Here is a 15,683-nt window from a genome sequence, read left to right as displayed (position 1 = left end):
CCTAGTAAATCCCACATTACTGAACTAAAGGCCGATTAATCAAATATAACTGACAAAGAGGAGGAAGCAGAGTGATCCGCAAAACTGAACAAGACATTACAGTATATGATGATGATAATACAGAAAAAAAACAAAAAACAGACAAACTCATGTTAAGACAAGTAACCTCTGAACAGAAATCATTCTACAACTTATAAAAGGGCAAAACACCAGGCGATGACAAATACACAAATAAGTTTGACTGAGTTCAGTGTATCAGTGACACCAGGCCTACATAAGATTATGCAACAGGGCACCAGCCTGGAACTCATCAGGGACTGTCGCAATCATAAAACAAGACAAAGACCTAAGTGTTCATCCTGCAGACGACTTTCTCTGCCAAACGCAGCCCAAAAAACACTATAAGAATAACAACAGAGAGGCTAAAAGATAAAATGCCAAGCATAACAGATAAGACCTGTGTGGTCTTGTCTATAACACATATTTAGCTGACAATATGAAGCGGACTCCATAATATAACTGATCATTGCGAAAAGGATAATACAGATTTACTCTTGGTAACGATCAGTGGAGAATAAGCGTTTATGTTTAGTCCTGAAAAAAGCCTTTGTTTTTCACAGTGAATATTACTGGATGAAGCCTGAGCGACATCACCCTTCTGTTATGGCGCGGGCCGCAGGGTTCCTGAGGCTCATCGGCAGCAGCCGCCATGCTGGAAATCCAGTCTCTGCCTAACTGTGAGTGAACGTAACGACAGGCTGAGAACTGGAGCTGAGGAGGGTTTTATGCCTCCTGATCGTTACATCACGCCCACCTGTCAATCAGGCCTATAACTACGGTTAACAGGTTTCCTCACATCAAAACGGATATAGTATCAGCAGTGACATGGGATCACAAACTTGAACCAAACAGAACTGATAACATACTGCAACTGCTATGTGTATCTATTTATTTGTTTATTGATAACCATGACAAAGTCATCAACATTTCACTCTTTAAAAAACACATTAAGCTCTGAAACTTAAAAAGGTCACCATCCAAAACATCCAACCAAAATAGACCTGTCAAAAAGAAACCAAACTGAGAAGAATGGAAGCAAGTGTGCTAAGAAATTGATCAAACAAACTCTAAATATTGCAGCAAATGTGCACGTAAATGATCTGAAGACTCGTCATCACTCCTAACATTCATTGAAAAATAAACACATCCGTGAACTGCTGGAGAGAAATGCCACCAAACAAAGGCAAGCTATGCACACACCCTCTTCTTCTGCTCAGTTTGATTTTTTTTCTGGCACTCTGTCATAACGACAGCTATCTCCATTTGATTTGATCAAGCAACTTAACCCCATGTATATTATGTTACAAAAGTCACCTCCAGAGCTTTCAAAGGAAACAGAATAGTCTGACCAGCCATGAAGCAATAGCTCCAGTAAGTGTTAACCCACCAGTCTGAATATTTACATCATGAAAGTGTGAAAGGCAGGAACATGAAGTCAAATTGCAAACTGCTCACTAGATTGCTTTATGTTCATCTCTTTACCTTCATCATAAAGTCTACTTCATCTACTCTTCTCTCTCTCTCTCTCTCTCTCTCTCTCTCTCCCACACACACACACACACACACACACACACACACACAGACATCTCATTTTGTTACCAACATGTCAAGTCATGCAGAAAACACAGTCCCAGGATAAAAACAGCTAAAAGCAATAACCTGGGGAAAAAGTGCTGACATCTGAGGATGAGTCTGGCTTTCAGATAGACTGATTGGCTGCAGCTCAAACAAGCAGGAGGACCCCCCCCCCCACTACAGACTCAGATAGAAAGAGAAACAGACAGGGACTTCTATATTCTTTCAAGACTGATCCTCTTATTCTCCCGCTTCCTTTTCCCTCATCTTTATTCTTCACTTCCCCATTTTCAAATCCCAACACTTTTACCTTCTCCCTATCTGTAAAACCACCACCAGCCTGCGGATTATCTCTCCATCCTCCTCCACCTCCTATGGTCACCTGTCCTACAGTTTCTTACATCTTGCTTCTCATCTTATCCTCCTCCCCCGCATTGCTTTTTTTTGTCTCTCTTCTCCTCTGAACCTTGTTTGCATGCTTCCTCACTCGGCTCCTTGATTAGAGAGATCGACCAGCCAAAGTGTGCCAGACACTTGGTTAAAACAGAGATTCTTATGTAATTGTGAATTTGTTCAAGGCTGCCTCCTCACAGACAGCCAACGCAGTCCAGTGCAGAGCCATAGGGACAAAAATAGTCATTGTGTTTATTATCCCTTTCCTCTTGTGCTCACCTTGGATCCAGAAACATTAAACAGGAGAGGACCTTAGAGTAAGTCCAAGCGTGTGTGTAAATGTTAGTGAGAGAGTCAGAGTATGAGGGGACTGAGGTTGTGGGATTGTGATAACTTCAAAGGTTATTATTATTATTACTGCAGGCTGAAGCCATGCTCTGGCATCCCTCAAGCTTTGATCATTATGTAAAGCTGTAGTGCTCAGTGCTGGCACTGAATACATTACAGAGTGGATAACCAACGAGAGCACACGTACGAACACATTGACTCAGCTGCTGAGTTACATCTGACTTCAACATAGCAAACATCACATCATCTCTGACGAACAAATAAAGTAAATGTTTGATCTTAGCTCACCTTGACGTGTGATCCGAATGTAAAGATGGTTAGAGAAAGTCTACGCCGCTATCTCTAGTATTCAAAGGGCCACTCCACAGATTTTATACCTGATTATAGTTTGTACAGTCCAATACTACCAAAACCCTGAGAGACTGAAAAGGTCAAGCAGGAGTTTCACCAGCATAGTTTTCTGCAGGATATAGATGCACAACATCTTATTTATTATTTATATTTGTACACAAACTGTTACTGTACCTCACAGTCTTGGAAGCAGCACACATTGCTCTTTGAAAAAAAAAAACATTTCTGAGGTTTTGCAGGGCTGAAACTAGATTTTAAATAATACAATTTTACGTATTTTGAGCAGTACACCCTCTAGTGTCCATAACAGGAAACAGCTTTTTTTTTAAAAAGATTTTATTAGAAATAAATGCCAGCTGTTGATTTACAATCCAGGATTATCAAGCCAATAATTAATTAATTGTAATTCAACGTAAGGTTACATTCTCAGATGATAGTTAGCTTTCCAATCCAATGATGAGAATGATTTTTCACATAAACAAGCAAAACCTACCCCTCACATAAGTGTCAATCATGTTTAGCATTTTCTTTTAAACATAAATGAATGAATTGATCTATTATCAAAATGGTACCAGTTAATTTCTAGAGTTAGAGGACCTGTTCTCATTCCTCCCCTGTGCAATCCACTGGGTTTGTTGTTGACTGGAGGTGATAGTAAGCTCCATTGACAGGAGGCTACTGCTAACAATGAAAATAATGCATTCTAACCTTCGAGAGACATAGGCCTAACACAATTAGCACATTATTCTAAAACCCATTTTTGGGTTCAAAACATAGGCCTGCTAAAAGCTTTTAGGTTTGATGCTAAGTGTCGTCCTTGTCCCTAAAATTGTGGTGCTGTTAGGGTGATTATAAGCTTAGGAGGAAAACCCCATCTCACAAGGCCCAGCCACCACTTTTAATTTTCGTCTACAGATTCTAATCCTAAAAAGCCATATTGAACTTGAAAACAAGCCATCTGCTCCTGCTCCTACCTGGCCTACATTAGCTCTGTGCACACACAATCTCTGTCCGGCTGTAAGGGGGAAAACATGGCACTGCAAATTAATGTCTTGCACTGTCATCATCACTGTCATGACAGTGAAGCTATAAATACGGAGGAGTGCTACAATAAAAGAGGTGCTGCCACGGTAGAGAATAAAGACATGTAACAACACACGAGTGGTCCATTAAGGCTGTTAACTCAGCATTCAGCACCACACTGAACCCATGCTATGGATTATAATAGGCTGTAGATTCTTCACAGTGATATTTTTATTCGATCGTCGATAACAATTGCTCCTCGTTTAGGCAACAATTACAGCATCAAGGACAATCAAGCACAAACAGGCGTCCAGAGACTATTTGCAACATGTTAAGGTGTAATGCTGCCCACCCAGTTCAATACCAAGGACAGCGGCCGACGCACAGAGAGCCTGACAGCCATGACAACACATGCACTACAAAATGACAGATTTATCTCTGCACGAATGCATCGTCAGCAGCGACACAAACCTACTCTCAATGACACTGCTGTTTCCGTGGGATGCACTTAACCCGCGGACATCGACACATGGACATACACTAAACCCCTAGAAAAGATTTCGCCTTCCCAAAGCGGATTTTTTTGTAGCCCCCCCATGAAACAAGAACCAGCAGCCACATTCACCCTAAATCACATCATCATGAGCGTGTTTTGTCAGAATCAAAATGATTCGTACATACCTGCTTTCAGCGGTCGAAGAGATCACATTTCCCGTCGTTTAATTGGGTTTGTTGTTGTGGATAATATTATTATAGTAGGCACCGTTATGTGTCTGCCAGCGCCATGTTATTCTCACTGTGAGGAGGACTGTGCGGTCCTGTGCGCTACATCCGGGCTGTTGAGAGGAGCGAATGAGCGCAGTGTGTGGCGGCGGAGAGGGCGGAGAGCACCTGTGCAACAGGGCGAGGACAACTTTCACATGCATAGGCTACTACTACTGTGGGGACTACCTCAATGTATTAACAAATAGAATTAAACTACTTTCACTGCAAGTCAAATCATTGTATTAATAAATAATTATATACAATAAATGGCTGAAAATTTCTCTAAAGCAGATTGAAACATGGTGAAAAAATATTGAATATTCAGAGATGGCTAGATTATTTTAAAGATAAACTGATGGAAGAAATGTTGAAATTGAGCTTGATAAAGACTAAAATCGATGATAATTGTGTTGAGTGTTTACTTCGAAACATTAATTAAACACTAACCATAGATCAAGAAATAAAGTAGACAAATAAGTATATTGGTTACAGGCAGAACAGTTAAACTAAATGTAATGTAGTCTAGCCTAATAGAAAAAGTGGGTGAAAAATATTTTGAGGTAGCTAAACGCTAATGGTTGAAACTGAATGAAAGTAAGCCTAAGCAAAAGTTAAATAGCTTTTTATATTACAGCATACATTGCAAGTTGAAATTTAATGGTTGAAATTGAGAGGCCTAGCAAAAAGAGGGTTCAAAAAGGATTGTTCTTAGACTGTTAAAATGACCTGTGAAAAGTGAAGTCAATATTTTTTATCAAAAAAGTAGCCTATATGCTAATTAAATAAAGGGCTGGACTAGTTAGCTGAAATGAATAGATACAAGTCTGGAAACATGTATTAAAAATACATTTTACCAATACAAGGATTATAATGATAGCTAAATAGTCGTCTATTATTTAGATGGATGAATTGTTAGAATAGAGAAGTTAGCTTAAAAAAGCTAAGCCTCTCTAGCATAGAGAGGCTTAGCTAGCTAAGGTGTTTCTGTCTAAATAAATTTTAATTTGTAGATGGTAGAAGGTGAGTGACTCAATTACTGAGATAAAACTAAAATAAATATAATGATGATAAATGAAAACAAGTAAATGACAAAGCTTGAATGTTGTCTTTAAACTTACTGTTAAGAGTCATGTCAGCGTAGTTTAGACTTTAATGCTGAAGGTCTTATATCTACATTTTTGCAGAGAATTTCAAAGACAGTATCAAGATCGATTGCATGGGATAACATTTAAAAATAAACAGTTTTATGTGATTCATTCTGAATTGATTTGTTGCTTCAGATGAGAAACTGAGCCATGGCCTACATACTAGTGCTTTGTTATACAGAATTGTCTGTGGAGTATGTTAGACATAACTTTACAAGTAAAGTCAGACAACGGCTGTAGACCCAGAGCATTGAGGATTCACACAGTGTGACAGTCTCTGCCTGCTCTCAGTGTCACAGCCCTCATTGATCTCCCACCTGTTTCTGATGAGCTGTTAGTCGAACAGGGTTCTTCCCCAGACTACAGTATATGTGAATGGGCAAGGGCACAAGTTAATTTCTCTTGCTGTGACCGAAAAGTCGGAATGAAAAGGGAGGCAGAGAGTGTCCATCATTATGCCAAGATCTAGCTTTTGTGTTGTTGTTAAACATATAGGGACCAATGAGAGAGTTGTTTCAACATTTTCTTCCCTTTTGCCAACTTTTCTCAGCTTCATTAGCCAATAAATTGCACCACGGTTATCTGACTTGCAAAGATACCCAGCCCTCCCTAATGTGTAATACAGGTGTAGACCTTAAATCTCATCCTGACTCACTCAAAATAGAATCAGAAATGCTTCTCTGAGCTTGTCGCACATTTGTGCAGCATATGTCTAACAGGCATAGATGGATGCCAGCAAAAGTTGACATGCACTTTGCAAACAGACAAACTGTCTTTTCAACTAGATCCTCTTTGCTTTGATGATTTGTCCCCTTGTGATGAAACTGTCCTTGTCTGCTCCACCTCCCATGTGGCCTCCCTACCACCCATAAATCCCCTTGGGAAATATGAGCCAAGACTGTACTCAGTGGGAACAACCCTCCAGTGCAGACTGTGCTACACTTATTATGGGCGTCATGAGGCCACATCTATCCTCATAAAGCCACATGGGAGTAAGATGGGGATCCCTAGATACATTTCTGTCAGTGGGCTAAATATATTATGTGACTGTGAATCCTTTTACCTCTCTGAGATGAAGCATAATACATTTTTAGATGTTTTTAGTAAGAGGCAGAAGAGGTGTTAATCCTTAACCCATCTTGACTACCCCTTTGGTGAAATTGACATCTCCCTCTAGTGGTAAAAATAAAACACCTATGTTTCCATTTATTTTTGTGTGAGTGTCTGCAGGTTGTACCGGCTTACATCTCTGAGAGAATAATGCATCCTTTTTGTAATATTAGATTGATCTCATATTGATATAATGATGATTTTCACACACATAACACAAATGCAGAAAAACACTCAGGTCCCTGCTTAAACATGTTGCTGTCCCCATGGCAACTAGAAATTTCTTTAAAACCATCTCTATTGCTTTTACTCAACTCTTACACAAGCTCTTGGATTTTATCTGTCTTTCTTGCTCATTCTTTGTAATGGCACGCAGCCACAGGTTATTGAAAAACACTATCTCAGAGAAAACACTCCTTAGAGTATTACCTTTTGGGGGGAGTAATACTTAAATGGCTCTCTTTTATACTGCAATTAACCTGTTATTGCATCTTTGAAAGGAAATAAGTGTTTAAGAGGAGTGAAAAGAGGGAATATATGGAGGTAAAGAGGTTGTAGTTTACTAGTGTTGGAACAAGGCCCAGAGCTTATCAGAGGCTAATGCCACCACTGTCACTCTGGAAAACCCTGCTCCTGCCAGATTGCTCTCTTCTGCCTAACAGCAGCATGCCTCATAGTTTCTTCTTCCCTCAACTCCCTCATTGGCTGAAAGTAGAAGATCTCCCTTACAAATGACATCATTAGTACCTCTCTCATCACATCTTGTGTCATGACCACATGGTGAACATAAACTCAAATGACGCACTCTCTGCTTACCTATTTTGCTCCCAACTGGAATAATTGATACACTTGCATGATTATTTTAATGCATCTATAACACATTATTCAATAAGAGCAGATTGGCTTGAGTGTGTAGAAGAAAAATGTTGCCAGATTCAGCTCCTAACAGACCAGACCTGGACACAAACCATGGACCAAATGTTCGGGATTGTTTCTTGGCAAGACATCTCATCTGACAATATGCAGCACAAACAAAACAATTCCCCATCATCCTCACTTAGAGATTCATCTTGTGCTGTCTAAAGCCTGAAAATATGACAATGTGGGCTCATTTTCTTTTATGGAATGAACATGAATAAGTAAATATTATGATAAATTGACTGGATTGAGGGATTTCTTTACTATGAGAAAACAAGCTATGCCTGTCTTAAGATTGAGAGAAGAACATTCCTGTAAGTGGAAGGCTTACAACTGTTAAAGTTGTGTTAATCCACTGCTGGTCTCACTTACCCATTCACATCCTTTCACACAATGATCGCAGAGGTTGCTTTGTTAAGTGACGATCAGAAGTTACTAATCCTATTTATGGACATTGATACGCCACTGATGAAGATTCTTATTGTGAGAGCAATTTGGGGTTAAGTGTTTTGCCGTAGGACACATTGGACATTTGGCTGCAAGAGCTGGGGTTAGAACCCCCAACCTGCTGGTTAAGAGACAACCGACTCTACCAACAGCCGCCCTCGACAACAATTACATTTAATAACATAATTTATCTATTCATGTGGAACTGTTTCAATTAGCCGACATCAACAGTTGTTTCTTTTTTAAATTGTGGCTAACGGACAGTTAAACATCTGTTATCTGAGGAGCTATTTAGTCAAATTCAAATTAGATAGATATCTTACTGATCCCGAGGGAAATTCAAAAGGCTTAACTATTTGGTTTACATGTACAATAATATGCATCAGTCACACACGTACAGCTAGAGGCCCTAACTTTTAAAACTGTCCTAAAACCACCCCCTTCACTGACTTCTTTGAACATCCAGAGGTCAGAACTCATGAAAAATTAACAAGTGTGTCTTTGCTTGTACACGTGTACCTTTTTATTGTACAAGAGGTTCAAATGCTGTTGTTTTTAACTGTTTTCTGTGGTTTTTCATTTTGTTAGCACATCTTGCAATCAGAAGGTCAGGTGTTCAATTCCCTGCTCCTTGAACAAGACATTGAACTATTGCTACTGCTGCTGTGTCCAACATGACTTGACAAAGCTAATTATTGATTGAAAAAGTCACTGTATTTTTACATTGTGTGTGATGGCTTTGAGCAGAGAACAATATAAAGGAGAGTGATGTCATGCTAAATTCTAACATTTAATGTTTGCATAAAGCAAGCAAAGGCCAGGGTTTTTAATTGTAAAATCACATTTAATTATTTTATTTATTTACCCCTTTGGTGTAGGTGTTAAGTAAATCACGATGACAGATGTGATTTCTTTCTTTCTTTGAAGTAGTCAAAAAATGTAAAGTGAATTGTGTGAATTAAATCTTATAGTATAGATTTGTCTGTTTCCCAGTTGGGAAAATGCAAGCACTGGATTCTTGGAGGATTGAGTTTTTGCATTCCAGGAGTTTCTCCAATTTCAGCTCAGGTGATACTAATCTAATAACAGAGTGAGGACAATCAGAGCATCTGTGTGACTCCACATCTATGGTGTCATCTGTTATGACTGTTGCCTTGGAAATGTAGTTGATTACGTGAGTATTAATTTAGCTGCTGTTTTAAAGCAATGACAAATACCAGAATCTTTCAGTCAGCAATCATCCTGAGAGTAATATTCAATGTGAAGTATGAACCCCAATACAGCGATTTGACCCAAGTGTGAATGTACATAGCAGACCTGTCTGACTGTTCAGCTGTCAGTGTCTGAGTCATTGAAACATACAGATAACAGCTCTGAGCTCTGACTGCTTTGTCTGCTGTAATTGTGTTACTCTGTAAGTGTTACACTGTCCCATGACTACTCAAACACATCAGCACAAAAACATGTCTAAATGTTTTCAGTGAAGCCAGAAGAAGAAGTAAAGAAAATGAATGTCATATTGCTGAAATACAACATTATACAAAGTCTGTACATTTCTTTTTACAATATTTACTCCAAACAAGCATAACACTATTTTTCTTTCTCAGTAATTGTAACATAAACTCATTTTTAAGCAATCTTTCTTGGTATAGGATTTTTTTTTTTTTTTTTTAAAAAGCAGGTATATACATCGTTAAATTAAAGTCATGATACTTAAAACATAACTTTCATTTTTAGATGACTATTGGGAATTCAGACTTCTGTGAAAAAGGCAATAAAGATAACAACAAAAACATGTGAAGCCTGTATATATTATTGGTCTTAAATACATACATCTTATAACATATGAGGGTTTGGTCTCTTCCTCTGACAGTGGAATGACGGGCTGAGGTGTGGCCATGTGGTGAGAGAGACTGGGCCTATAAAAGAGAGTTTCCATTTGTTTGGATACCAGCTGACTGATTGACTTGGACTTCATCACAGCCTGCATCCCGCTCCTGTGTACATCTGAGAACTAAACACAAGAAAAGGTAACTGCTTCTGCTTTTTTATTTTGTATACAAAAAGGACAAAAAGGTCTTTTGAGCCAATCCAAGAAAATTTTCAAAGTGCCAGCTTGGCTAATGTCCTGCTGTAAAGCAAGACGTGTATACAGTGTGATAGTGCACTTAATGAACGGCTCATAAGAATGCACATTATTTATCTTCATTTATATTTTTTTTTCATGAGTTTAATTGCAATCAACCAGCTGTTAGTTGACTATTATAATAAATAATGCCACTTGAAATTTTAAATCACACTGTATTGATTCAAAAAGTCATTCTATATACTTTAAGATGAGCTATTATACTTTTCTTGAGTTTACATGTTTTTCAACTTTTGTGTGGATCATTAGGGATCATTGATGGTATCCCTCCTGATAAAATCATATTTCTCAAATACATAAACAAGAAAAAAAAACATTACAAGTTGAGTAGTTTGAATCAGAACTTTTAATAAAACTATTAATGGTGTTAATAAAAACACCATTAATAGTTGAATAACTACAAGAACAAAAACTTTTCAGTGTTTAGTTGTAGGTGAGTTCAGGTAAAAATAAACATCAGTAGTGAAATTATTAAATGGTGGGACTAGGTAGTTGCTTTGGTAACAGATATTGCATTGGCAGTCACAGGACATAATAAATAATAGTGGTGTGACTTAAGAGTCATTGTTGCTGCACATTCCTGTCTAAGTCATTGAATCAATAATCCATTATGTCTCTGCATGAGTCAGAGGTCTATCTGCAGCCATCATTCAAATAATGCATTCCATGTAATCAGGTAACAGTGTGCAGCTTTATGGAGACAAACAATCATACAGCGTGTGCTGATATCTTGAAAAGCAGTAGAGTCCTCTAGTGGTCACATGGAGAACTATTTCTTCTTTCTACAGAATATGAAACTCAGTAAATGCTGTCTAATTTCTATCTGGAAAATATAGAAGCCTTGTGACAAGTCTTTGATTGAAACAGGCTACTATTTTGTGTTGTTTTTTGCTCTCTCCTTCAAAAAGCTGTAATATGTTAAAAAAGGATCTTTTTCTTTCCCGCAGCATGGATGTAAGTACATCTACAAATTCTCAGATCTCTACTCTGGTAAGAATGACATAAATTAATTTATGTACTCTACATTTACCATCTAAATAGAAATGTTTAAATCTTTGCTTATGTCAAACGGCCATGTGCAACTGCAAGTTGGTGTCCTCCATCCTGTCCACCCTCTCTCTCCCCCGTCTCTCCATTCTGGCCCCTGACCCCTCTACTCCTTCATCATCCCTCCCTCCTCCTCCTCCTCCTCCTCCTCCTCCTCCTCCTCCTCCTCAGTACTCTGATGCTCTATGTGGCAGCTGCCCGTCCAATGGTTCTGCCCCACAGCCTAACGGCCTCTGGCCCACCCTGCCCCCATCTTCAACCACTTTCCCTACCTGGCCAGCACCACCCAACCAGCCCTCACCCTGCTGGCCTGGTCAGCCCAACACACCATGCTGGCCTGGCATACAACCAGCCCCTTACTCTCTTCCTGCACCATATTCAGTACCAGCTCCGACTCAATCTGTAACACCCGCCCCTGCACCCACCACACCAATGGTTGCCACTCCGGCTCCAGCTCCAGCCTCAGGCCAGGTTCAAGCCCTTGGACCAGCTCCAGGGCAGCCCTGCCAGTCTTACTGGCCTGGCACCCAATGTCAGCCTCTCCAGCCTCTCCAGCCTCTCCAGCCTCTCCAGCCCACCCAGCCCCAAGCTCCAATTCAAGCTCAAGTCCCTGGACAAGTCCCGACACCAACTCCAACTCCAGCTCCGGTCCCAGCACCCCCTCCATCCTCCAGGTGGCCCACCCACCCTGGATGGCATTATAACCCAGGACAGTCAGGATGGCCAGGGCAGAGTCCAAATTTCATGCCTCCACACTGGCTCCCTCCCACATCTGGACCTCTGGTAAGTCTAACCTGGATGCATATTTCAATCCTGATCATTTTTTTCTTTCATAGCACAAGAACATAATACAAGTAACAAACATTATGAGATCCCTTTCGGAATTTAACCAATACAATTATTGGTATAAACTTATGACAGGTGGTGCTTCTAAGATTTATGTGACACCATTCACTCTCAACAATTCGCATTGTATATATGTTGTTGTAGTTAGTGGAGATTTTTTTTAAAGAATAAGATTTTCTAAAGATTTTAGCAACATATAGAACTTAACTTAGCAGTAAATTATAATGTCACCAATCAGAATAATATCATTTATTATCAGACATATTTAAAGTTACGAGTTTAAGTTACATCGCTTTAGTCTTTTTTTTCTTTTTTTTTTACATTTGTCTAGACACTAGCAACAAATGGACAGTATAAGACTGATATATCTGATCTAATCAATATAATTACGATTGTTCATTTTCATCAACTAGAAATTTCCAGCTGATGATTGAAACGTATTGTTTAGCAAATTGTTCTGAAAATTACTATCAGGGCTTAAAATGTTAAATTCACTTTCCACACAGTGCAGATTGTATGTGGAAAATGTATCTGCTCTTAATTAATGAGTGCACAGACTGTGAGTCAGTATCTATTTTTTGTCTGTAAACAGGAATTGGGGATTGTAGCAATCAACATATTGAAATTAAGGTTGAAACCTGACAATTGTAAAAACAACTAATTGTTCCTGAAATATTTTCAACAAAAGGATTTATGTTTATACTTCTTTGTCCATCCCTAATACTTGATTTTAGTCGTCCGCGTTGGGGGATTTTAGACAGTTTAAAACCACTAAAACTTTGATACAGCTCTGATCATCTTCAATAATTTTCTGCAAACAGAGACGCAAATAGGATGATAAAAGTTGTTGTAAAAATATGTGTGGAAATCATTCTGTGTGTTTAAACACTTGATGCTTAATAATGAAATGTGTCTGACCTGTTGCTTTAAAGAGTGTGCCCTACAATTTGAACCTGGCCCGGGGAGTCTATGACAAGATGATGATGACCATCCTTGGCCATGTCAAACCCAATGCTAAAATGTAAGACATTTAATATCAAACTTGCACACCTGTGTTGATGAAAGCCTAACCAGCATTAGTCTCTTTCAGGTTCACAGTGAACTTCCTGAGAGGCAACGACATCGCCTTTCACATCAACCCCCGCTTCTGTGAGGGGGGTAAACAGGTGTTGGTCCGCAATCACAAGCTGGGAGAGCGCTGGGGTCCAGAGGAGAGGGAGCTGAAGCCAGGACCCTTCCCTTTCGCCCTTGGGAGCCCGTTCGAGGTAAGATGAGGAAGGAGTAATCAGGCAATGTGGTGGATTTTAAGGCGGTATCTGAAGATACTATGTGTAGCATGTTCACGTCCATATATTATTACAACAATTAATTGGAGATTTGTGTTCTCCTGAAACGAAGATTGTGCTGCTGCTCACTATTTATCAGAAACACACAGTAGTCATTTTCCTCAGAGGTGTGTGTGTGTGTGTGTGTGTGTGTGTGTGTGTGTGTGTGTGTGTGTGTGTGTGTGTGTGTGTGTGTGTGTGTGTGTGTGTGTGTGTGTGTGTGTGTGTGTGTGTGTGTGTAAGCAAAGCATGTTACTCTTTCAAATCCAACATCAATCCAAAAGGTCCAAGAAAAATCCATGAGGGAACATATTACAGAACATGGGTAGGAAGACAAATTAACTGACATCCAGAGGCCCTGAAAACACAGGTGAAGGCAATCAGGGAAATGATGAATGAAACCAGATAAAGGGAGCAAGGCAAGACAAGAAACACTGGGACGAGAACTTCAAAATAAAGATACATGGTGAACTCAAGAATGTAACAGTAACAATACACATGTGACATAGAGAAACACAGGGATAAGAAATAAAGAAATAAACCAGGAAACACTAAAGGCTAAACTTTGAAATAAAGAAATGAACCAGGAAACACTAAAGGCTTAACTTGGAAATAAAGAAATGAACCAGGAAACACTAAAGGCTAAACTTTGAAATAAAGAAATGAACCAGGAAACACTAAAGGCTAAACTTTGAAATAAAGAAATGAACCTGGAAACACTAAAGGCTTAACTTGGAAATAAAGCAACTAAACACAAGGGAGTCAGCCAAGAATTCACTTTCTTGCTATTAACAAATCATTTAAGAATATACTTAAAAAGCAATTAGAGCTAGGAGATGGAAAAATGCTATCATGACCCATCGTCTAATTCTATCAGACAAAAGTTTTTAGCTTTTAAATATTCCATTGTTATTTCAGTTGCTAATAATCAAACAGTGAAATAATCGTTTGATAATGTGTCTGATCTTCTTGATGAATACAATTTGAAACCTAGAGCACAGCAGTATTAATTTATGCTTGTATGATTTTAGCATTTGAGCTAGTCCATATATTTGTTCCTTATGAGAATAAGGCTGAAATGTGAATATGATCATATGTTATTCAAAACAATAACAGTGTTCCACAATGAAAACAGATAAAACTATCACGAAATACCATCATTTAAAACAAAACCCACTCATATTTGCTTACCCTAAGACTTTTAAAATTAATGTTGTTTAAAAATGCTACACATGGCGCCTTTAACTGACTCTAGGTCACTTTCTCATGGTTAACGTCAGGATAACGCTGGGAAAAGATGGAAAGGGTTGGAAAGTCGTTTGTGCAGGAGGTTCCTAGAAAAAGGAGCTGCTGCCTTGCAGGGAGGCTCCTGGAGGTCAGTGGGGGTCTCATGTTGCTCAATAACATCAATAATACTTGTGTTTTACAGGCAACACCATATGGTAACTAATCAAAAGAGAAATTTTTCCTTTGTGTCCATGATCACCCTCAGCATGAACAACATGTATTATGAATAAGTAAGGTTTAATCGTCTGGAACTTGGCATTAAAATGAAACAGTACTTATTGTGCACAAGATATATTTTCCATCAGGGGGATTTCAATAGAAAGATTTGGCACTAAAGAATGAGTTTCCCTAAACAATATAATCAATGTTTGCCAGTCGACAGTCTTGATAAAAGTTGTGCTTAATTTCTACTTCTGCTCTGTTCCAGATGAAGATCCTGTGCAATCAGGAGGGGTTCCGGGTGGCAGTGAACAACATCCCGCTCTTTGAGTTCAGACATCGTATCAGAGAGCTCAACCAGATCGACAGGATCAACATCCTCCATGATGTCGTCCTTACCTACGTCAATGTGGAGACACTTCCATAGGAAGCACGTTATGACTCACAGTGCATAAATCATCGCATTTAAGAATGCATGTAAGTGTGTGAATGCATATCAAGACATGTAAAACGTTGCTCACAGCAAATGATCTTGAAACAAGGCTACTTGAAACAAGTGTGTGTAAAATATTGACATGCACTGAGCTCAATTTCTAATGTGCTAAAATAAGCTCAAACTACTCTGACACATAGTTAACCTCTTAATGCACACAATGCTTTCTTTTTCAGCACATGTATTTATTTCCTACAATGTTTTCAATATTTTTAACTAACTGATAATTATTTGTGTATCTATAT

The 15,683-nt window shown here is 38.9% G+C and overlaps 1 protein-coding gene across 2 annotated transcripts; it reads left to right on the top strand.

Annotated features, from left to right (window-relative positions):
• The first annotated feature begins 5,492 nt into the window (after positions 1-5,492).
• Positions 5,493-15,683, top strand: LOC306830841 (uncharacterized protein). Of its 2 annotated transcripts, XM_079354548.1 has the most exons (8): positions 5,493-5,535; positions 10,009-10,165; positions 11,229-11,271; positions 11,500-12,111; positions 13,107-13,195; positions 13,265-13,439; positions 14,780-14,874; positions 15,214-15,298. In XM_079354548.1, the coding sequence occupies exons 3-8, from the start codon at positions 11,230-11,232 to the stop codon at positions 15,215-15,217; spliced, it is 1,017 nt and encodes a 338-aa protein (XP_079210674.1). In that variant the 5' UTR covers positions 5,493-5,535; positions 10,009-10,165; position 11,229; the 3' UTR covers positions 15,218-15,298. The 2 variants fall into 2 exon arrangements, with proteins under 2 accessions (XP_079210674.1, XP_079210673.1); XM_079354547.1 differs by lacking the exon at positions 14,780-14,874 and having other exon boundaries at positions 15,214-15,683.

This window comes from Symphodus melops (assembly GCF_947650265.1).
Source record: "Symphodus melops genome assembly, chromosome: 1".
Taxonomy (NCBI): Eukaryota; Metazoa; Chordata; class Actinopteri; order Labriformes; family Labridae; genus Symphodus; species Symphodus melops.
Note: the sequence above shows the minus strand (reverse complement) of the source record. Positions and strands in the feature narration are given on the sequence as shown.